The sequence below is a fragment of the Lacerta agilis genome, chromosome 11 (genome assembly GCF_009819535.1).
Source record: "Lacerta agilis isolate rLacAgi1 chromosome 11, rLacAgi1.pri, whole genome shotgun sequence".
Lineage (NCBI taxonomy): Eukaryota > Metazoa > Chordata > Lepidosauria > Squamata > Lacertidae > Lacerta > Lacerta agilis.
In genome coordinates, this window is record NC_046322.1 from 28,899,653 (window position 1) to 28,923,431 (window position 23,779).

General features: G+C 42.0%; 1 protein-coding gene across 8 annotated transcripts in view; it reads right to left on the bottom strand.

Annotated features, from left to right (window-relative positions):
• The window catches only part of ARHGEF28 (Rho guanine nucleotide exchange factor 28), a 132,810-nt gene that overhangs the window by 87,792 nt on the left and 21,239 nt on the right, over positions 1 to 23,779 (bottom strand). For 7 of the 8 annotated variants that reach the window (XM_033163723.1, XM_033163727.1, XM_033163726.1 and 4 more), the window contains exons 4-8: positions 15,111 to 15,294; positions 13,485 to 13,665; positions 9,635 to 9,707; positions 1,948 to 2,000; positions 190 to 238 (exon numbers count right to left, since the gene is read on the bottom strand). In XM_033163723.1, coding sequence (XP_033019614.1) covers positions 190 to 238; positions 1,948 to 2,000; positions 9,635 to 9,707; positions 13,485 to 13,665; positions 15,111 to 15,294 — 540 coding nt within the window. The remainder of the gene's footprint in view (positions 1 to 189; positions 239 to 1,947; positions 2,001 to 9,634; positions 9,708 to 13,484; positions 13,666 to 15,110; positions 15,295 to 23,779) is intronic. The other variant, XM_033163728.1, reaches the window with a different exon arrangement.

A 23,779-nucleotide genomic window follows, 5' to 3' on the forward strand; every position in this document is an offset into this window, starting at 1 on the left:
GTCAGAGCGAGGTACTGCTCCTTTAAGAGATCTGAAAAAAGTGGGAGAGAGACAGAGAAGGGAGACAGGTCTCTGTAGTGCATCTCCAAACCTGCAACTCCTTGTCACCAGAGAGAAATTCCTGCTCAGTGATAACCAGAAAATTATAAGGCATGGGGGGGGGGCTGAAAGAACACAGCTGTTCCTTACCTAAATCATCTTCATTTTCACTTGGCTGAATCACATGATCTCTGTAAAACTGCAAAACAAATGGGAAATAGATTTTGTTCCAGCTTGGAAAATTTCAGAATGCAATGTGTTTTTTCAAAAAGCACTCACTGTATTTCAAAAAACACTCATTGTTTTATATATATAATGTCATGCAAAATCACCCACAAAGAATAAAAGACGATCGTCTGTCTTAGTAAACTCCTAATTTTCCCAAACAGCAAATATCAGGGCTTCAACCATTATTCTGGGCCACTTGGAAATTTTTATTTCAAATAATGCAGGGGGCTGTCACTGGGGGAGGGGTGACATTGACCAGCTCTTTTCTTTTATAGGCATCAGATAAAGCAAAAACACATCCAAAAGCTTTTAGGTGAACAACCTATAATTTACTTTCAAAAAGAAAACAAAATCAAAGCAGACCACAGAACATCAGAGCCATCTGCTCCCTGTGTAGTCTAATTCATTCCCCAGTGTGATTTAAAGACATGGGAGCTCTCCTATGAACCACTCACTCCCATGTCAGATGCAAACACATTGGCCAGAATCCAGCCCATAGTTAGGCCTGCTGGAGATATCTGTTCTAGTTAACTAGGGGCCACCGTCAAATGACCATAAATGCAAGCTGTAAAGGATGTTCCAATAGGGCAAGTCCGCTGCTGCCCCACCAACCAGTCTCCCCTGAGCCAGTCCCTGCCTGCTTGCCTTCCTTTATCACATTGTTGCCCTTGTAGAACTCAGCAAGAAAGAGGATGAAAAAGAGTTTGGATTTGATATCCCGCCTTATCACTACCCGAATGAGTCTCAAAGCGGCTAACATTCTCCTTTCCCTTCCTCCCCCACAACAAACACTCTGTGAGGTGAGTGGGGCTGAGAGTCTTCAAAGAAGTGTGACTAGCCCAAGGTCACCCAGCAGCTGCGTGTGGAGGAGCAGAGATGTGAACCCGGTTCACCAGATTACGAGTCCACCGCTCTTAACCACTACTGGATGGAAGATGAAACTAGAATTAATTGGCTCCACCTACCATTGGCTCTGGCTCAACCTACCATCTGGGCTCCCTGACTTCTGCCCCACAAGCTACCACTGAAGGCAAGGCATTCTTACAGCAAAGAAAGGACTAGAGCTGAGTGACAGAACACGTTGTTTGCAATGCAATCACCAGCCAAAAAGGGTTCACAGGTAACAGGGAAATATGTTGAGCTAAGACAAAGGAGTGCCATTGAGGGGGTCCAACTAAATATAAAGCAGCTCCACAGAGCCACGTATTCTAAGACGCATGGAATAAGATGGCTGTGTTTCAGCAGTTCTCCTGCAAAGCAGAGTTAACTGCATTCATCATCAGTAAGACAGCACTTTTGATCTTGGACATAGTAAATTATTGCCATCGACTTTATGTTGCAACATGATAAACAGAAGTCTCTGTAGAACAGAGCTGCAGTCATAAAAGCCCCTGGTTCTCAGAGGCTATTCCTGCAGTCTATATTGCCCAGCTAAAATATGACTGGTCACAATTAGCGTAGCTTTATATCCCAGGCAAAAAATAAAACATAAAATTACTTCTTCCCCCATAGCAAACCATACTGTCTGGGTGAGTGTTGAAATTACTCGGGCAGCTTATATATTTCTCTTGGAACAAGAATAGAAAAACTGCTGTTTGGAGGGCATTTTCAATCCTAGAAGGTGCTGTACAAGAACCTCAGCGGATTCAGCCATTCATAAAAAAGATAATAGAACTGTACCGTTGGATCTTCATTTTTGAAAGCTGGCTTTTCGGAGACAAAGTCCACGGGATCTGTTTAAAGAGAATCCGTTTTTCCATTAGGATTTGGTGGCTGCCAATTGCGGATGTTGACCCTCCCCCCCCCCCCCCAAAACACAATGAAAGTGAGAAATAGAAGGATATACATAGACCTAACAATGTTCTTTTACGATATAAGCACAGCTCCCAAAGTAGCATGCCTGTGGTTGAAATACTAGACATTTCTTCAACAAGCTGTTGTGCCGTTTTAATGGGCTGATTGTAAACAAGCTCTCTTTTTTCCTTTAAAGGGGCATGCTGAGAAAATACATGCTGAACCCTAAACTAGCCTTATGGATTAATATGTACTTGTCGAACCGCACAGACTGCCACAGGCATTTTATAGTACACATGAAATCCTGATTTTATTATTGACAGGGGAAAAAGGGAAGGCAATTTCATGCATTTTAAAAGCTAACTCTTTCCGTTTGACTACAGGGAACAATTGTGACTACAGTATTATTTTGTTTCCTGGCTCCTTTTCAATACTCTGAAGGAAGGACATACTGCACCAAATCCATATTTAATTCATTTTCCTCCAGCCACAGACAGTGCCAGCATTATGAAAGAGAGAAAATGAATATTCTGTGCCTAAGCACATTTTGTATAATCTCCTGTTCACCCTACAACCTATGTGAGTAGGTAAAATAAATGGAGTTGTTAAAAATAAATGAATAAACTTCACTGATGTCTTGCTTAATGTTTGGTGCGGTTTTTTGTAAACCACTATTTACAATCAAGCGGTATATACATTTTATTAAACAAACAAATATATTTTCCTTTAGTCATTTTTTTATACTTCTCTTTTTTATGGGATGGAAATCTATCATTTAAAAAAAAATACACTTAGCAATCACCTTCAGATATTATATAAAAGCAGGCAGGGAGAGAAAGCCCAAGTGAATCATACTGCTTCTTTGCAACTTCCTATGCAATATCCAAGGAAAAATGCTGTGAATTCAAAGACCTGGAGAAGAGGGGGAAGTTCTGCCTGTAACATGAAAAGCTGCTCTAAAAAATAGCTGAAATGTGTTGCTTTATAAAAACAGGTGATCGTTTTAGTGCTTTAGTGTCTGTGTATGATTTTTCAGCCCTTGTTTGATCCACAGTAACAAAGCACTCGTACCTTTCCTTCAGAGGAATACTACCAGTACCTCCATTCTTAACACTGCTTCATTTTACATCAACTTCCTGGCCTATGTTTTTGCAACAAAATTATGTACTCATGATAGTGCATTCAATTTTTCCCTACAATGTGTTTTTCCTGTGTGGACAGAACACTTGTTACCTCTAGTGGACAGAACACTTGTTATCTTATTCTGTGTGCAGGCTTCCCTGCTAAACACTGACAGATTCAGTTTTGCCCTCCCACCTCCAGAAGCCTGAAGGTGGCGCACTAAGGCAAGATGCAAGAAAAGCACCAAAATGAATTGCAAGTGACAAATTGCTGGAAGTGCAACAGAGAGCAATGCTGCAATGCTTCTGAGCATTAGCAAGCCTTTTATTCTTTTTCTTTTATATCCACCAACTAGACGGGGGGGGGGGGAACCCTGCAACAGTCTGACACAGTAATATACAGTACAAGTGCCACAAACAGTGGATAAAATGAGATAAAGAGTGCTGGCGGAGAGAAAAAAGAAAATGCTGAACTTTAAAATTAATGCCCAGAGAATGATTTACTAAGTTCTTCTAAATACTTTCCTGAGGACTAAATTCTAGACCAAATTGCTATTTGTCGTAGATTTCTTCTCCCTTAAAGGACTCATTTAGCAAACAGAGCGTTTTGTTAATTAAAAGTGTATGACTGGAATTTCAGCCTCACTCATTTTTGATGTGATTAAGTTATGGGAGATTCACTCCCATAACAAGGGGGAAACAATTGCTAAGCATATTAATTCTGTGTTGTTTCCAAGAAAGAAACAACACAGAAATGGTGACCTTGAAGCCTTCCAGATGTTGCTGGACAACATCCCATAATCACTAACCATTGGCCATACAGGATCCCTACCCCTGCAATGTTGTTGTTGGTGGTGAAATTTGTATACCACCTTTCTTCTGAATATCAAGGGGGGCTCACAACATAATACAAAATAAGAACACGAAACACATAACAATAGCAAAACAAAACAATAACCCTCTTCCCACAGACATATTTAAAAGACCATAGAATGTTAATCAGTCAAAGGCCGATACAGAGAAAAGTATTCACATGGTGCCTAAAGATATGCAATGAAGGTGCCAGGCAGGCCTCCTTTACAACTTACACTGACTCTCTGCAATAATGCTTCACATCTCCTTTGATCCAAAATAGTTCCTTTATGAAACCAAACGAAGGACCATCTCTAGTTAGAACATTTAAAGCTGCCCTTCTATAGATACTTATCCCAAGTAAATTTAAGTCCCACAGCAAGGCCTGCTTCTGAGTAACATGTGCTGTGTCTGTATCCGTCGCAGGCTGATACAGGGACCGCCTCTCCTGGTATGTTCCGGGTAGGACCTTAAGGTCCTCAAATAATAACTTTTTGGAGGTCCCGAGCCACAAGGATGCTAGGTTGACTTCAACTAGGGCCAGAGCCTTCTCAGTATTGGCCCCGACTTGGTGGAACGGTCTATCACAAGAGACCAGGGCCCTGCGGGATTTGGCATCTTTCCGCAGGGCCTACAAGACGGAGCTGTTCCACCTGGCCTTTGGGTTGGTTTCAGTTTAACCCTGATGTTTCATTCTTTTGGTGTGATTGGTGGGCTACTTAAAAATGAGACTGCAGTCTAAATTAAATTTTAAATTGTATTTTAATCTGTATTTTAATGAATTGTTTTATGTTTTTGTTGTGATTTTATTGGTGTTAGCCGCCCTGAGCCCGGTTTGGCGGGGAAGGGCGGGGTATAAATTAAAAAATATATATTATTATTATTATAAGTCCTATAATTTTTTTCCTGCTGCATTAAAGGAATGTAAAGTGAAGAAGATTCCTATGCAAATGATGAAAAATGAATAACTATGAATTATTTTCCCCTCTTGGCTTCTACATTATAATATTTTGTGGATATCAGTCTACAAAAACTCTGATGTATGACAATGCGGCAAACACCCAGAATCTTGATGGAATCAGTTCTGCTTTGTGAAAATCGAGTTTCAAAGTGATAGGAGTGAATCTCACAAAAATTACAAATATGCCCTCAAAACTAGAGAGGCAAAAACTTCATTATCAAAGCTACCTGGAAAAGTGCTATATATATATTACACTGAAATAGCCATCAGTGGAATTCTGCCCTCTTCTGGCATTTTTGAAGAATTTACAGATGGCTAGTAGGGGAAAGTGGGGCACGTTGAGCCATGGGGCACATTGATCCTTTCCATTTTAAAACCGTACTTTAGCTTTTATACAAAGTTTGTGGCAACACAACAACAACAGTGATACTACATATTGTCATTGTGTTTGGGTTTGGGTTTGGGTTTTCAAAGAAGTTTTTTTAAAAATCCAGATTTCTTAAATTAGGTAAGCTTTAGTAAAAAAAATTATATGTATTGTGAACCATGTAGCTCTAAAATTTGTAAAGGTAGCTGAAATACGTTTTCATTTATGTGATCATAGTTAACATAGCTGCAGTATGTACTAAAATATTTGTCATGTCATAAAATAGATTTATGTCTGAAATGGTGATGTGGGGCACATTGATCCAATTGGGAATGGGGTACATTGAGCATGGTTCAATGTACCCCATAGAAAATATCATTCATAGTTTATTAGTTGTTGTGTTATATTCTGTTAGTTTACACTTCTTCAAATGTTTAAATTAATAAATTTATATGAGACATCAGAAAGTGATGGAGACATTGAAGCAGGAAAGGCTGTGTCAAAAATTATGAAAGAAAAGTTGAATGCGAACCAGCTGCTTGAAAGTGACTCGACTGATTTTGAAACCTTTTCTAAAGATGAACTAGAGGAAGAAGAAAATATAAAATTCAACAAGACTGATGTGAAAGAGGGAAACTTTGTTATTGGGAAGATTTTAGGAAAAACTACAATTTCCCATTATGTTGCTGAAGTTACCGGAACTGATGAATATGGGGACTTCATTGTAAAATTTCTAAAACGTGTTCTGTCCAAAGTGAATGACCAGCCCAAGTTCACTCCCTCTTCTGAACCAGAAGCTTTGATTCCTTTTGAGGATATTGTAAAATTGTTGCCTAAACCACTCTGCTTCGGAGGAACTGCTCGTGCTTCTAAGATGGTAACATTTCCATGTTCACTTAATGAGTACAAGTTGAAGTGATGCTGACTCTTAAGAACTTTGAGATACTTTTGAAACTCTTTTGGAAGTTTATACTGTGTAGTAAAAATGCCTTCTTTGCTCTTAAATTGGAATGGCTCAATGTGCCCCAAATGAAGGATCAATAATAATAATAATAATAATAATAATAATAATAATAATAATAATAATAATAATTTTATTTATACCCCGCCCTTCCCAGCCAGAGAACCGGGCTCAGGGCGGCTAACATCAATTAAAATCACAACAAAAAACATAAAAACAATCAATTTAAAATAACAGATTAAAATACAAATTTAAAATTCAATTAAAACTGCAGGTCTCAATTTCAAAATAACCCACCAATAAAAGATGAAGCATAAATATTAAACAGAAACCAACCCAAAGGCCAGGTGGAACAGCTCCGTCTTGCAGGCCCTGCGGAAAGATGCCAAATCCCGCAGGGCCCTGGTCTCCCGTGATAGGCTGTTCCACCAAGTCGGGGCCAATATTGAGAAGGCCCTGGCCCTAGTTGAGGCCAACCTAACGTCTTTGTTGCTCGGGACCTCCAAAAGATTATCACTTGAGGACCTTAAGGTCCTACATGGGACATACCAGGAGAGGCGGTCCCTTAAATACGAGGGTCCCAAACCGCATAGGGCTTTAAAGGTCAAAACCAGCACCTTAAACCTGATCCTGTACTCCACCGGGAGCCAGTGCAGCTGGTAAAGCACTGGATGAATGTGGTCCTGCGGCAAAGACCCGGTAAGGAGCCTCGCCGCGGCATTCTGCACCCGCTGGAGTTTCTGGGTCAGCTTTAGGGGCAGCCCCGCGTAGAGCGAGTTACAATAGTCAAGTCTGGAGGTGACCGTCGCATGGATCACTGTGGCCAGATCAGGGCGAGAGAGGTAGGGGGCCAACTGCTTAATACAGCGGAGATGGAAAAATGCCACCTTTGCTGTGATTGCAACCTGTGCCTCCATAGAAAGAGAGGCATCAAAGGTTACGCCCAAACTCTTGACGGAAGGCGCTGGCACTAGTTGGGCCCCCGCAAGAGATGGGAGTTGGCCTCCCAACCCCATGTCGTCCCGACCCAGCCAGAGGACCTCTGTCTTCGAAGGGTTTAACTTCAACCGGCTCCCACGCATCCATGCAGCCACAGCCTCCAAGCACCTGGCCAGTGTGTCTGGGACCGAGTCAGGGCGGCCGTCCATCAACAGAAAAAGCTGGGTGTCATCAGCATATTGATGACAGCCCAGCCCGAAACTCCGGACAATCTGGGCAAGAGGGCGCATAAAGATATTAAAAAGCATCGGGGAAAGGATTGTGCCCTGCGGAACTCCACACACCAAGGAGTGTCGCGGCGACAATTCCCTCCCTAGCACCACTCTCTGTCCCCGACCTGAGATAAAGGAGCGCAGCCATTGTCGGACTGTGCCCTGAATCCCCACGTCGGCAAGGCGGTGGTCTAAAAGATCGTGGTCGACCATATCGAAGGCTGCTGACAAATCTAAAAGAATCAGCAAGCCCGAACCGCCTCGATCCAGCTGTCTACGAAGATCATCTGTTAGCGCCACCAAAGCTGTCTCGGTCCCATAACCAGGGCGGAAGCCGGACTGAAACGGATCCAGAGCCAATGTTTCATCCAGAACTACTGGGGCACATTGATCCATTATTTTGAAAAACTTAAATGTGGTTTTTTTGTCATTTTATTCCATCAAATGAGAAACATTAACCCTTTGATTTTGTTTGGAATAGTACCTAATAAATATTAAATGCAAAAGTTTTCTGTTATGTGCATTATTTTGAGGTGTGTAGAGCTTAAAGTAAAAAATGGCTCAACGTGCCCCACTTTCCCCTATATGGAGTCAAAATATTTAGATCCTAACTCTACCTTCACACTTCATTCAAGGGTATAACATCTACAGATTTCTGTGTAGGGCAGATCCCAATTGCCTTATCCAAAAATCTGTCCCTTATATCCCAGCTCTGTTTGAGTGTCCCTGGTTGTCCCTCAAGTTGGTGAGCTTCATTTGACATCAACATGAAACCAAGCCTTCAGTTCAGTGGGCATCTTCTACCATCACCTTTAAACATTTGCCAAAAACTTTTCTTTGCCAACAGGCTCATTTTCTGTGGTTGCTAATGCTATGTAATTTTAAATATTCATGTGGTTTTTACTGTTATGTATATATGTATGGGGGCCATTTTTTTTAACAGTTCTCCCTGGTACAGAGTACCAGCACCTCTTCCTTTGCTGCCCATGGCAGCCATTTTGTGCTGGCACCTACAACATTTTTAGTAACATACAAGTACCGGCACCTCATTTTTATTTTTACCAGAAGAAAGCACTGTGTGGGTTTATATATTGTTGCAAACTGTTTTGGTGGTTTTTACGAAATTGTGGTGTATACAAGTATTTTAATAAATAAATAAATAAATATAGGAATCACAGAGGCGCATCAAAACCCCTCACCCCTTCTCTATCAGGGGAAAGGGGAAGAACGTATGTGCGCGAAGTTATCTCTCCATAAAAACGGGAGATTCAGTTCCACAAATGCAGCATGAGAAATGCAATTTTTGGCTTGAGAGCAGCCAATCCAAGCCACACTGCTGGAGATTCTCCTCCCCCTCTCTGTCCCACAGCTTTTTTTGCTCATATACTAGGATGATGTGGACTCAGACACCTATTACTGTATGTTGGTCCCCTCTGCTGGGACTGGGTCCTAGTTAACAAATCTTATCAGTTGTTATATCACAGCGTTCAACACCTGGTCAGCTTCAGGAAACTTAATTTTCTCTGTAGAGGGCCTTCTCGGTAGTGGCGGCCGCCCTGTGGAACGCCCTCCCATCAGGGGTCAGAGAGATAAACAACTACCTGTCATTTAGAAAATACCTGAAGGCAGCCCTGTTTAGGGAAGTTTTTAATTTGTGACTTTGTATTGTATTTTGGTATTTGTTGGAGGCCGCCCAGAGTGGCTGGGGAGACCCGGCCAGATGGGCGGGGTATAAATAAATAAATAAATAAATAAATAAATAAATAAATAATAATAATAATAATAACAACAACAACAACAACTATTATTATTATTATTATTATTATTATTATTATTATTATTATATTCTAATGACTTTTTTATCTTTTCTATACACAAAGTGCTTTATAACACTGTTCTCCTTTCTTCCTTGTAACCATCCCGCAGTCAAATGATTAAAAGCTATTCAGCTCAAGAGCAAGCAACTTGAAATTTACTCATGAGATGGCTTTCACCCCCACATTCCCTAGTTTTCTGGCTGCACATGAAACAAAAATTATTTCAAGGTGTTTTACACACCTAATTTGTGAAAATGCCACAGTAAGGACAGAAGACCCGTACCTTCTTCAGAAGCTGTAGAATTGCAAGGCATCTGCACTCTTTTCAAGGTCTCAGCTTGCTTTGGAGGAAGATTCTTTAAAATAAAATTAAAAAAACCAAATAATCATCTTGTTATTTATTTATTTATTTATTTAGAGATGCACATCCCACCTTTAATCTGAAGACTTCAGGATGGGTAACAACAAAATGTCAGTAAGTTACCATAAAATCTTAAAAGCACAGGAAACCAAACCAAACAAAATATATTGTGTGTATGCATACTATGTAAATTTTAAATAAAACAAACTGTATCTCCAATATCACATACACAAAGCAAACTCAGAGAATAATACTTTTAACATGCTCCAGAAGGTCATGGCAATGGTCTGAAGGCCCAGGATGCAGCGACCTCACTGAAGTTAAGCTGCCTTTTACAGAGTCAAACTGACAGTCCGCCTAGTATTGACTACACTGACTGGCAGTGCATCTCCAGGGCTCCAGACAGGAAATCCTTCCTAGCCCTACTGGGAGATGCCAGGAACTGAACCTGGAACCTTCTGCATGCAAATCAGAAGCTCTGCCACTGAGCTATAGCCATTCACCTGTGGCCAAATTTCATGCTATGAGAACTGCATGTAATGATAGCCAGACTGCAATAGTCAAAAAGACAAGCTATGTCAATATGATTCCAGCTCCTATTTTGATATACTTCAAATTTAAGTATATGAATAAGTAAGTATTTTAAAACATCCCCCAAAGGATGCAAGTAAGTAATTTTACAAGGATGCTGCAAATTTTGTTAGTTCTCTATGGCTTCCCCAGGAGCCCCACAAATTAATTAACCCATTCATATCATAGGAATGGATATGCAGTTAATCTGTTAAAAAGTTTGCACAATAGCAGTATTGGCCCTTGTCCATTTGCCAGCAAAAGGCCATTAGTCTCTCCATCCTTGAACGATGGAAAGTTAATGCCTTTGGAAGGCAGCTTTGCCTTTTGGCTGGAAAGAGTGGACTCTTCATCAGGATTTCTGTGTAAATCTGTTTATTTACAAGTTGAGGAGGAAGAAGGATGAAAGCACAACTGGCGCTCTATTCAAAACTGAGGGAAGCAACCACCATAGTTACATAAAGCCCTGAAAACAGCCTCTCTCTTTGAAGCCTTTCCAGCCATCTTCACTCTGAGGAGCAAAAAAGGAGAAAGTGTGTTGCCCCAGATCTTGCTTACTTAAAAGGAGGCCTCATTTGGCATAGTTCAGGGGGTGTCTGGGCCACTCATCACATTACTTTTCATTTTTAAAAATGATATAATGTTCGGGAAGACGGGAGAAACTTAATTTGGGAATGCTAAAAATGTTGCTTTATTTGAGACACGTACTTTGCTGGAAGGCACAGTGGCGGAGCTTCATTCTCCGGCACCGGGGGCGGGGAGCAGGTGGGGGCAGGGCCATAGCTGTCAAGTTTTGGATTTGAAAATAAGGGATCAGCAGTCTCACCTATCCCGGGGACAGTCACATGTCAGTGGTGGGCGGTGCCAGAAGCAAAAGTGGGCGGAGCAGCAATGTAAACTCCAAGCGAGCTCGGGCTCGGAACGGAGCAGAGGAGGGCAGCCAGCAAAGAGGAGGGCAGCCATGTGCTCCACACAATGGAGCCCCATCATCTTCTTGTCTGATCCCATCAAAACAGGACAGGAAGCAGCAGCTGCTCAAAGGGAGCCAGGCTCCGTCCGCCAGCTAACCCTACTGGCCGGCTGAGGGGCTCAGCGGCAACGGATAGGGGCTGATGCAGGGGGAGGAATACACCCCCCTGTAAGCACGGGAAACGGCTCCCACTTGCTTTGAGGGCTCAGGCTTTTCTCTCCAAGTAGGCAAGGTCTTCCCACCCAGTCCCTGGCCAGCAGGGGAGGAGCTGCTTCCATTAAAAACGGGAAATTTAAGGGAAATAAAAAATAAGGGAGAGCAGTGGGAAACTGCTTAAAATAAGGGAGAATCCCGGGAAAAACAGGATACTTGACAGCACTGGGCAGGGCTGTAAGCGTCCCAGGGGTGGGGGGCACCGCCCAAAGGGGCATGGCACACGTTCTGGGGACGAGGAGCGCAGCCTGTGGGGTCGGGGCGCCCAGCGCAGGCGGGGAGCCGCGATGGAACCCCACCAGGATCGCGCCTTCCTCCACCCCTGGGAAGTCAGGGTAGATTCAGATCGCTTGGATCTGGTACACTCCTCCTATGGCAATGAAGAGGAGGTAACACATACTTTAAATAAATAAATGAAATACACGGCATCATTTTCCAAATATCTCTGATATGGCCAATGTTCAAGGATGGTGAGAACTGTATTCCAGCAATATCTGGAGAGGTACAATTTCCCCATTCGTGTCCTATCCTCTTTGCCTATTCTATCCCAAACCCATTTTCACCCGATTCTCCCAGCTCCTGCCAGCTTTTTCTCAGGGGCACTCTTAAACTTAGGCAGCCAAATGAGTGTTTGTTTACCAGCTCTCTCTTCCAAATTCTGAGCAGCCTTTGCTGCTTGTCTGCCCAGGACATCCTGTTTATTCTTTGTACTATGGACTCAGTCAGACATTTCCTACTAATTTTCTTGAACTGTATTGTAGAAGTCATATTACTGGCTTGGGCATAGTGCAGCTCTTTTTCTTAAAATATGCATGCTGCACAAAGTACTTTACCTACATGAGGGGCAAGAGTGCTTTATTTAATTTGCATACCAACTCCTCAGCCTTCCATTAGCAACATTTTCGGCTATGCTGTAGTTATACTCTCTGCCAGCAGCTGTTTCGATATTTACCACAATACCCAAGAAAAATTCTGCATCTAGCCTTTTTTCATAAAGCTGTTTATTATGAATTTTTTATTGCTTTTTGTTTCTGTTCCAATTGGAAAGATCTGTGCCAGTGTAGATAGATATGGCAGTCCAGAGAAAATCAGGCTCTCAACTGGAATCAATGGGATTTGTACCTAAGTATCACCTACATCTCTGGGAATTAATTTTCTATGGGTTTTATGCAAAAGATTAATCCTGAGTGATCTTTTGAACCCTGCCCATTGCATTCAGGCTCCACACATACATGTTTGTAACTTAACTAGTTAACACATCTCATGGCCCAAGTCTACAAGCAGGGTTTCCCCTCATCTAAGGGACAAGAGGAAGGGAGAACACACAGTTAAGTCACTGTACCTGACAACAACAGAAATCTCATCTATTCTGATTTGAGGATACATTGCAATCATTTTAGGATGCAATTTTCTGAACAGTAGCAAAACACACACACACACACACACACACACACCCCCCAAGAAATCACAGAGGCCAATTGTTTTTAATGTATTTTATATTACAATTAAAATGTTGCAAAGGTAAGCATTGGGCCACAGCCTTGTGAATTACCATTTGTTTACTTGCCTAGGATGTGTCGCAAAAGCCTCTCAATGAGCATCCATGTAACAAGCTATTAAACGCTTGCTCGTTATTGCCTTCCCTCTCCCAGCTTTGCAAGGAGAAGGAGTGGAGACTGACAAACATCCAACATTATGCTCTCTCTTCCCTCTGCAATAAGTGCTACTGGCAGTTTAAGGCCAAAAGAGTCAAAGAATCTTCCAGGAAGTCTAACGTAACAGCAGGCATGGAAGTCTCCACCGCTATTGTCTCTGGGTCAAAGAAGAAACCAGCAAGGAATCTGTCTCTTTGCCTAGTTCCCTGCAGCACTCTGTGCAAAAAAAAAATTACAGGAGCTAATTTCTACCACTCCGTTACCTAAGGAAGAGCAATTCAACTACCATATGTGAATAAGAAAATCTTTTAAAATTCTACAAAAAGAAAAATACACTTCTCTGTACTGCTGTTTAGGCACTTACCTTGTGCAGAAAAGCTCTGTCCCATAAATATTTCCTGAAGAGCTGAACATCAGATTCTAGCAAATGGTCTGACGTGCGATTCAGTGTCAGTGTCAGAGTTCCTGATGAATGAGCAAATTGTAGGAGAGCAGTCTCACCAAGCTCCACTTTAGAAATCTCAGATGGATGGCTGGGCTGCATCCTGAAAACAACACATTCAATAGATTAAAAGAAGAGTGCAAAGCTCAGGAAGCATGTAATGCAAAAGGCATGAAACTCCTCACTCTCCGTGGCTTCCACCTTTTCAGTGCCTAACCTATTCATGGCAAAAAATCTCAGGCCAAAATAGCATGAAGGAACCACGGCGAGCACTGTTTTTCCAGGAAACCTTTCCCCATGAACCCACGAAATGACCTTTACCCTAACAGAATAAAATAATAGGAGGTTTGACGCCTGGTTTTCTCTATTATTTGTGAGAAGACGCAGCTCACTTTCACATGAACATTGCCATTTACAGCAATCAAGCTGAACTGGCAGCCAGGAGGTTTATTAGCATATTGCAGTGCACAACAGAGAGTCTTGAGGGAATACAGCATTGTTTGAATGTTCCAAACAAGTGAGACATTCATAACAACATGTGTGATAACAGAATTAAGTCATTTTCTCATGCAAATAAAAGTATGGATAACGTCTCATACAAACTGTGTACTGTGCAAAGCCAGAAATAAAAGAGCAATGTTGTTGAAAGGGGGGGGGGGGTAGCAACTAAATTACTTTTCTGGTTTTTCTATGTGTGTGTTTTGTATATAGTTCCTAACAGTGTCATGTGATGATTTACTAATGGACAGAGGCAAATAAGTGGCAGACCAAATTAGCAGCGATACATTGCGTGGAGCCTAAAAACTATTCTGTCCCAATGTCTTTTGTGAACAGCTGAGAGGATTGGATAGAAATGGAAGAAGGCAACATAAAATGACAAAAAGAGCTGTATAATAACTGAGTAGTCAGTAGGGTAAGATTGTGAGACATGCTAGCAAACATCATGCTAATCTGCTGCAATAAAATGAAAGGGTCTTAATACCATCTTAAAGGCTAAGAAATGTCGACTTGGCATAACCATTTATAGACTAGAGTCTACTTCAGGCATAGGCAAACTCCGGCCCTCCAAATGTTTGGGACTACAATTCCCATCATCCCTAGCTAACAGGATCAGTGGTCAGGGATTATGGGAATCGTAGACCCAAATATCTGGAGGGCCAGAGTTTGCCTATGCCTGGTCTACTTCATCAGATGCTAAGAGCTGATAATGCAATTTGAAAATCCAATCCATTTATCCATGTATCATGGTGAGAAAGTGTCCATAAAAAACCTCTAAACTTCCTGTAGGAACATGTGAAAATAAATGCAGTGCAAATCAAGCACATTTGCTAGGGGATTAACCTAAAATTAACCTGATCTGCCTCTCCTTTGTCTGCCCTGTTTCCAAATGTGAATAGGATGGGATCTCTCCCCTTCTCATTTTTATACGTGTTTCATATTAATATCCAATCCAAGGTATTGGTGGAACGTGAAAGAAGCATACACATGAAAGAAGCTATTAAGTCTGGCCCATAGCATTAAAAACTCATATGAAGGCATATCACTTACCTGGAAATGAGTTCAACAAGCCTCAAGTGCCCATTCTGTAAAGCCAAGTCCAATGGTGTGAACCCATCTTCATTAGGTAGAGTGATTGCAACTGTCCCACCTGGCTGGCATAACAGGAACTGGGAAAGTTTAACCAACCCCAGTCTCATTGCGAGATGAAGAAGTGTTTCTTTGCATTTAGATTCTAAAATTTAAAAATGCACATGAATTCATAAGAAATCAACTCAGGTTTGTTTGTTTTATTGATCATATGCATGTTTCAATTGAACAACAAGCATCTACTAAGACCCAGAGCAGTTATAAAAATAAAATTCCACATATACAAAATCTCCATGCTCTGTTGTATTCCTATTTTGCTGGGACATCATTGAGTACAGTCACTGCCTTTCCATCCCCTTTCCACTTTTCTTTTCTTTTCTTTTAAATGCCAAGCGTGTAAAGCTGAATGCATGTAAGTTAAATGCACATAAATTGCAGGTTTACTGTACTGAAACTGCAGTTGCAAATACATTAAATTTAAACGTTACTTTCCAAACTCAAGAGAATAATCCCTATGAGAGAGCTTGCACACTTTGCAGCACTTGAATGGCAACTTTATAAAAAAAAATTGTATCCAGTTGTGTCTACACATCCATAGAAGACTCTTTCCTCCAACAGAGACATCAATGGACAGAAGGATGAGGAATGTGATTTTCACGATCACACCTTTCTGCTGTAGCTCCATCCCAACTCTTCTGTGGAGTTTCCCAAGCTACCAGAGTAGATTTTGGGGAGGGTGCAGTGGACGCTTCATCCCCACCCTAAAGAAAATGGCTTCTCCTACTTCCATTCACAGAAACCTCCACTGGACTAAATAAGGGAACAGAGGGACACAACTGAATACTACCTAGAGGTTTTTGCCACATGTACACAAATCAGGAAGATGCTGCATCCCAATCAGCACACCTGAGGCAGGAAAAAAAGTTGCTCTGCACCACCTCAAATCACATTTGCAGAGTTAGGTATGCACATTACATAATACTGAAGAAGAAGAAGAAGAAGAAGAAGAAGAAGAAGAAGAAGAAGAGGAGGAGGAGGAGGAGTTTGGATTTGATATCCCACTTTATCACTACCAAAAGGAGTCTCAAAGTGGCTAACATTCTCCTTTCCCTCCCTCCCCCACAACAAACACTCTGTGAGGTGAGTGGGGCTGAGAGACTTCAAAGAAGTGTGACTAGCCCAAGGTCACCCAGCAGCTGCATGTGGAGGAGCGGGGACACGAACCCGGTTCCCCAGATTACGAGTCTACCACTCTTAACCACTACACCACACTGGCTCACCACACTGAAAAAAAGCCTAAGAGAAAATAAGTTAATAATGACCAATGAGAGGGGTGGGGTGGGGGGACATAACATCACAGGCAAGCATGCAATTGTCCCCATTCTTCATTCTTCCAAGAATCCCACTCACTTCAGTGGGTGTATGGGGCCACAATAACTCAAGATGAGATCTTTAACTAGGGTCGGTTATAATTTATACTGCATTTGTTGAGAATGCTTCCTTTTTCCTCTTCATAAGAGTTCATTATATTCATTGTTTGCTCTTTATATAGAACAAAGGGGCCACTTATTTATTAAAATAAAAACACCCATGTCAACATTAGCTGGCAACTCGGTGCTGTTTTCCCTAATGCCTCCTATCCCAGTCTTCAACCAAATCAGTTTGGTGGGCTGTCCTTGTTATGCATATAAGTAAGTAATCTGACACTTTAACTTGTCCAATGAGTCCTTCCTCACTCTCTAAGGCTCTGTTCTTGCATCTTTCTTGGCTCTTGCATTCCATAAGGCTTCTGCACAATTTACAATGCTAAATCAGGGTTGTCCAACTGTTGGTGTACAACGAATAGTGGACCATATGCTTCTTTTCATTCTGCTCTGTCTGCCTGTGTCCTTTTAGCCTTCCACTTGCAAGCATGGCCTGAGGCCCAGGAAGCTGAATGGGAAGCATAGAGGCTCGCACAATAGACTTGTGTCAGAGCAATGAAATTCCACTAGGGCTAGATGCCGAACTTCACCCCAAGCTCCCACACTGAAGCCAGGAACGTAGCACAGGCTTAATGGGATAGGTCTTTGTGGATTTAGAATGCAGAATAACTTCAAAATGGGGGAAACCAACTGCAAAGGCACACCTTTGAGTTAAGCACCCCATTATCAGTCTTTCCTGGCAGAAGTGCACGGTATCAATTTAGACATGAGACAGTTACCATTGGTCACTGACGATTCACATATTAGCTTTGGAGGACTGAGGTGGTTAATACTACAAGCATAACAACAATCTCAAAAGTAAGGTGCAATGTAACATAATGCTTTGTTTAATTTTGACTGCAGATATGTTCTGTGCTTTCCTAGATACAGCAATATTAAAATTTCCATGTCTCCCAGCTATGTTATGGGGCAGTTCCTGAGTTATTATAAGAAAAGATTGGTATCAATAGTGAAACTGTACATTTGTTTCCCTCCCAGTTATGTAGCTTAGTAATCAAAGCTTCCATGAAAAATAAAGAGGTTTTGCAAGCTGACCTTGTAACCAGTGAAATAGGCATGTGCTAATATTAATATTAACGGTAACAGTGACATTACAAACACAATACATGGGAAATGAAAGGGCAATTTTTATTCTTATCCATGCACACCGTTCAACACTCTCTCTTTAGCACTGTGCCACTGCCTTTTCAACTATGGTATATTGTATTATGCCATTGTAAAGCAAGCCAGATAAAAGCTGCAGTCAAATAAGGTTAAGTCCAGCATATGGGTCTTTTCATATGTATTCCATGGACATAATACAAATCATCAATCAAACCTGGTTTTCCAACCAAACAGAACCTACTCTCAACTTTTATGAAAGAAAACTGCATATCTAAAAGAACACCCAGAAAGTTAACATAACACAAATTAATTGTTTTACATTACAGGCATACCCACAATTCTCCCAAGGTATACCTGTATTCATTTCTATATTGTGTCCATTCCAGCCATGTATTCTGCAGTACCAAGGAATCACAGTTTACATCTGGTTTCATCGCCATATCCCCCACTCAGGAAACCTGGGGAACATACTGTTGGTTTACAGACTCCTGTCTTGAGCTTTGTTGTTGTTGTTCAGTCATGTCCGACTCTTCATGACCCCATGGACCAGAGCATGCCAGGCACGCCTATCCTCCACTGCCTCCCACAGTTTGGCCAAACTCATGCTAGTCGCTTCCAGAACACTGTCCAACCATCTCATCCTCTGTCGTCCCCTTCTCCTTGTGCCCTCCATCTTTCCCAACATCAGGGTCTTTTCCAGGGAGTCTTCTCTTCTCATGAGGTGGCCAAAGTACTGGAGCCTCAACTTCAGGATCTGCCCTTCCAGTGAGCACTCAGGGCTGATTTCTTTAAGGATGGATAAGTTTGATCTTTTTGTAGTCCATGGGACTCTCAAGAGTCTCCTCCAGCACCATAATTCAAAAGCATCAATTCTTTGGCAATCAGTCTTCTTTATGGTCCAGCTCTCACTTCCATACATTACTACTGGGAAAACCATAGCTTTAACTATACGGACCTTTGTCAGCAAGGTGATGTCTCTGCTTTTTAAGATGCTGTCTAGGTTTGTCATTGCTTTTCTCCCAAGAAGCAGGCGTCTTCTAATTTCGTGACTGCTGTCACCATCTGCAGTGATCATGGAGCCCAAGAAAGTAAAATCTCTCACTGCCTCCATTTCTTCGCCTTCTATTTGCCAGGAGGTGATGGGACCAGTGGCCATGATCTTAGTTTTTTTATGTTGAGCTTCAGACCATATTTTGCACTCTCCTCTTTCACCCCTATTAAAAGGTTATTTAATTCCTCCTCACTTTCCCAATTACTGAGAAACCCCTATTTTTCAAAAGCCAAGCCAGTGGACAGCTACTTTTTAAAATTTTGACATCTCTATGGCAGTGTTGGGTTACCCCCTTGGGGTCCACGGACCACCAATTGGGAAGTACTGACCTAGAAACTATTGCAAATTCTAGGACAGAAGTATAGCAACCCAAGTCCCCTTGATCAATAAGTTTCCAGGCACCTGCAAAGTACCAGTACAGTTTCATCAAAACTATAAGAGATTCAGTGAAAAGTTACAACAAAACAAGGCAGCAGTTCGGAGCTGGCAGTGAGAAAAAGTAAAGACAGAAATAATCATTTTGGAAAGCTGGAGGGTTCCCCATTTCAAAGCACTGTTTCTCATCAAACAGTTCCTTAGGAAAATAAAAACAGCCTCTTCTTATTATAGAGGGCTGGAGACACTGCAACGCAGTGTGCAGCCAGGCAAGGCTTTAGTAGCTAGACGTTGCTTTGCATCATTTCTCAAGCCTGTAGCCAAAATATACAATTCAAGTGATAATATCAGCTCTAAAACCAGTCTGTTTAACCCATTACACGAATCTTTCTATTCTTTCTTGCACCTGAATCCTTTCCCCTTCCCAACACAATTGAAAACCAAACAAATATTTCTCCTGACAGAAGTGACTAAGATTTCCCTGGATGATTGTAGCTCATTCATTTCCAGGAAGGAAGCTGAAAACTCTGGATGTGTCTTGGAGAGAAGACAAGACATCACAGCAGGCTGACAGCTCCCAGTTGTTCCAGGCTTAAATCTTTCCTTCAGACTGTGTTGACAGGCTGCACCCATCCAATAACACATTTTTAATCTGGACATTATTTAACCCACAGATTCTAGAGGCACCCAACCTGCTACCAAGACGGTGCTGTTTGTAGCTGGCTGCCTTTCCTCATTGCTCACAGCAAACAGGTCGTCTGAATGGTTTGCTATGAGAACAGGCTATAAGTTTGCATGCCAGCACTAAGTCCTTTTATTTTGGAAGGTTTACGTTGGTAGTCAAAATGGCAGAAGTGCATCTGGTGAGAGGTTTGGGGACCTATATGGGCAACCTAATGCCCAGCCTTCTTTTACGGGCCCTGCACAAACCTCCTGAAGCTGCCCCATTCTTCCATTACACCCCTTCTTCCCTTCTGGGTCATTTATCCCCCATTAATCTTGGCTTTTAAAACTGTTTCAAAGAAATTGTGAGTAGTGTTTTATTAGAGAGAGAAAACAAAAATAAAATCTTTTTTCCTGGCAGTATGGCTTGGGGAAAGGGTTTTTTTTTTCTCCCTACACATGCATCTGTCTCTGTGCATAGCACACTGAAGTCAGAAAGGAATTCATTTCACTCGCTTTCTACGATAGCAGCTGCACTGGTCTGCCCAGGGACAGCCCATGCATTAGGCAAGACAGAGCCATTTGCAGATCTGACCTCCTCCACACACCCGCCAATGTGCTGTTGCCAGCCACACCCATGCCACCAACAAAGCCCCACGGCACTCACTGCTATACCCTTGCTGCTGCTGCTGCTGCTGCTGCTGCTGCTATTGAATTGTGGCAGCAGTGAAGGGTGGGGTGATGGTACAGTTGCAGTGACAGGGCTGGAAGCAGTGAGGGTTCGATGATGAGGACAGGGAGTGAGGGACCAGTATCTGCCAGGGGGTTGCCGGGGGAGCGGGGGGGGGGGCATTTGGGCATTTTGCCTACAGCAGCAAAACAGTCAGCGCTGGGTTTGTCATATGAAAAAGATCATCTGTATACTTATTTGAGAGTAACCCCATCAAGACCAATGGAACTTACTTATGAAAAATCATAGAGTCATAGAATTGTAAAGTTGGAAGGGACCCTGAGGATCATCTGGTCCAACCCCCTGCAGCTGTCCCATATGGGAACCGAACCTGCAATCCTGGCATTATCAGCACCATGCTCTAACCAATTGAGCTATCCAGGTAGACCTGGATAAACCTGACTAAAACTGGGGATTCTGAGCTGAGGTAGCCATGCTGAAAATTGAAGGAGGGCAACCTATGTTCCAGATTAGTTAATTCATCACACACCGGGTTCTACCCATCATTGGCTCTGGCTCCACTCACTACCAGCATGTAAGCCTGATAAGATTATTCCAGATATATGGCCCTTGACAGAAAAACAGCTGGCCACCCCTGTGTAGGATGACACATTTGCCAAGAAAGGGGGGGGAGGGAGAGAGGGAGATAGAGATAGAGAGAGAGAGAGCACAATCCACTATAAGCAGCACGGCCTTTTATAAAGATAAACATTTGCAAGATGAAAGCCTTTATTTACACGAAGGGGACGAAGTAGAGTATGTATATTATCCACGCTTCCTCACACCCTCCATTTATTTGAGCCAACTCACATTCTTTTTTCCAGTTTCGGAGTGCAGAAGTAATGCTGATTAGAACATCAAAGTATTTGTGCCAAAATAATTACTTTTGAGCAGCTAGTAATTAAACCTAAGAAAACATGTCAACAGCCTTGTCTCGGCCATTAATTTAGTACTAATCCGCGACGAACAACAGAAGTTGGCACTCAGATCTCATAGCTATGAACTTAGCAGATGCTCTTCGCCAGGCTCCTTCCACGGACCTGAATCTAAATTGGCCACCAGCATCATATGTTGCCTCTGAGCCACGAAGGATGCAAATGCCATGTATGTAGTCTTCCTAGATCATACAAACCCAGGCAGCAAACCACAAAACAGCAGATCTGGCAGGCTGGTATGTCAAATATATACTTGAGGTCATCCTCAATCTGCTCTTAATACCCCATCCCAAGAATTCTTATAAGAGTGCTTTAACACTAGGAAGATTTCCACTGATGTGCCTGGCTTGGTTGGCCCATGTCTGAATAATCCACAGCAAATGCAAATCCCATTTCTGCCACTCTTGATTCCTATTTTGCACTTCACAGTCCTACATTATACCTATAAACTGCAACTGGGAGTGGTGGACCAGATATTGTAGTTATTCTATGATTTTTCACACGCATTGTTCTAATGTTGCAATACAGTTCTCTGCTCAAAAAATGTACCCAAGCATTTATTTTAGGATAAAATGCATACAAATAATACATTTTGGGGGGGGGGGGGGCTTATGACCTTCTTTAAAATAACAGCTTGGGTTACAAGAACAAATGGATGAACATATTCAAACCTGACACAGACCAGAAATGACCCATCTGTTCATATGCTAGAGAACGTGGGGTAGTGCTTAGCAGAAAGGGGAGAAGAGTGCAACTGGAGGAAATTCGGGGAATTTGCAGGGGAGAGAAATAAAAAGATAGGCAACAGAGATAGCATATAAGGAGATTCTTCCACCATTCACTGATGTAAGCGGGCATTGTGTGCATAGAAGCTGCAGGATCTGGTTTCTTATTTAACGAAACATGGTGGAAGTAAGCCAGATTTCAAAACTTGAACTAAAAACTTCTTGTTATTACATTAGAACAATTAAACTACAACAGAATGGGTATGCAATGATATGGAGAAACTGGAACAGCCCCACAGAACCTAACAGTAAACACACTCAACAATGATTTGCCTGCAGCCTGCTTTAAGAAGAAATCATTATGATGCATTAGTGAAAAACAGGAAGTCAATCGAATTTCTGGAAGAAAATTAAATAAGAGGCAGCATTTCCTACTTACGTTTTTAGTTAAGAGTCTATAATTAATTTTAGCATGCATTAAAACTCAGCAAAAATCTAATTTCGAAATATTATAAATTCCTATTAAGCATTAATCAACATCCTAGGATAGAGGAAACAGCAAGTGCTTATCTACTTGATTAGCAAGCAGTTGCAGCCACCCAAATAATCTTAACGTAGAGCCAGCTGACATAGCTACGGTCCGCAATAACTACTTTGCAGGAAAGTTACTGAAGTATGACGATTAAGATTAGTTGTGCTTAAGAGTATGGGGCCTAATGAAGAACACTTACCGGTATATGTTACAAGAACAGATGTGGCGAACCTTTGGCCCTCCAGATGTTGATGAACTACACACCCCACCATGGGCTGATGAGAGCTACAGCAGCATCTGGAGGACAAAAGGTTGCCCAGCCCAGCCGCAGAGGTTTTGCCTCCTCCACCACAGCCACAAAACACCACAACCACAGATACCACCGTGTGACCACAGTATCTCCATGGGACTCCAATGGCAACAAGTTCAGAAAGCCACTTTTCTTAAAGCAGAAATAGTTCGCTACATATACAGCACCACTGTATCAACTTCTGAAAAGAATAAGGCATTTACTAAACATGAGGAAAAATTAAGCCGTGTTTTCTATTTTTTTATTTAAAAAAAAACCCAGCCTTCTAATCCCTTTTAACACTTTTATTAAATTTTTACCCTTATCGCACTCAGATAGCTCAGTCAGCAGAGCCTGGGACTCAGAGTCGTGGATTCAAGCCCCACGTTGGGCAAAAGATTTCTGCATTGCTATACAAGATCTCAAAGTAGCTGTCTTATTACAAAGGAATTTCAGAAATAGACTGGAAAGAGAAGTTGCTGAATTGCAACTCATTACCAAACTTAAAACCATGGAGAGACCTGGTCTGAACAAAGACATTGGATTCTTATCTCCTTATACATGACAAAGCTATTTTCAGCCATCTCACCCCTTGCTTTTTCCTGTAAGACCAATTGCAGTCGTTAACAGTCTGCCAATCACCCATTCCCACCACCCTTCTAAGTAATACCCCTCCCCACTCTCTCACTATATATAAGGGTCTGGTGACTTCTGTTTTCAGTGTATCTGAAGAAGTGTGCAT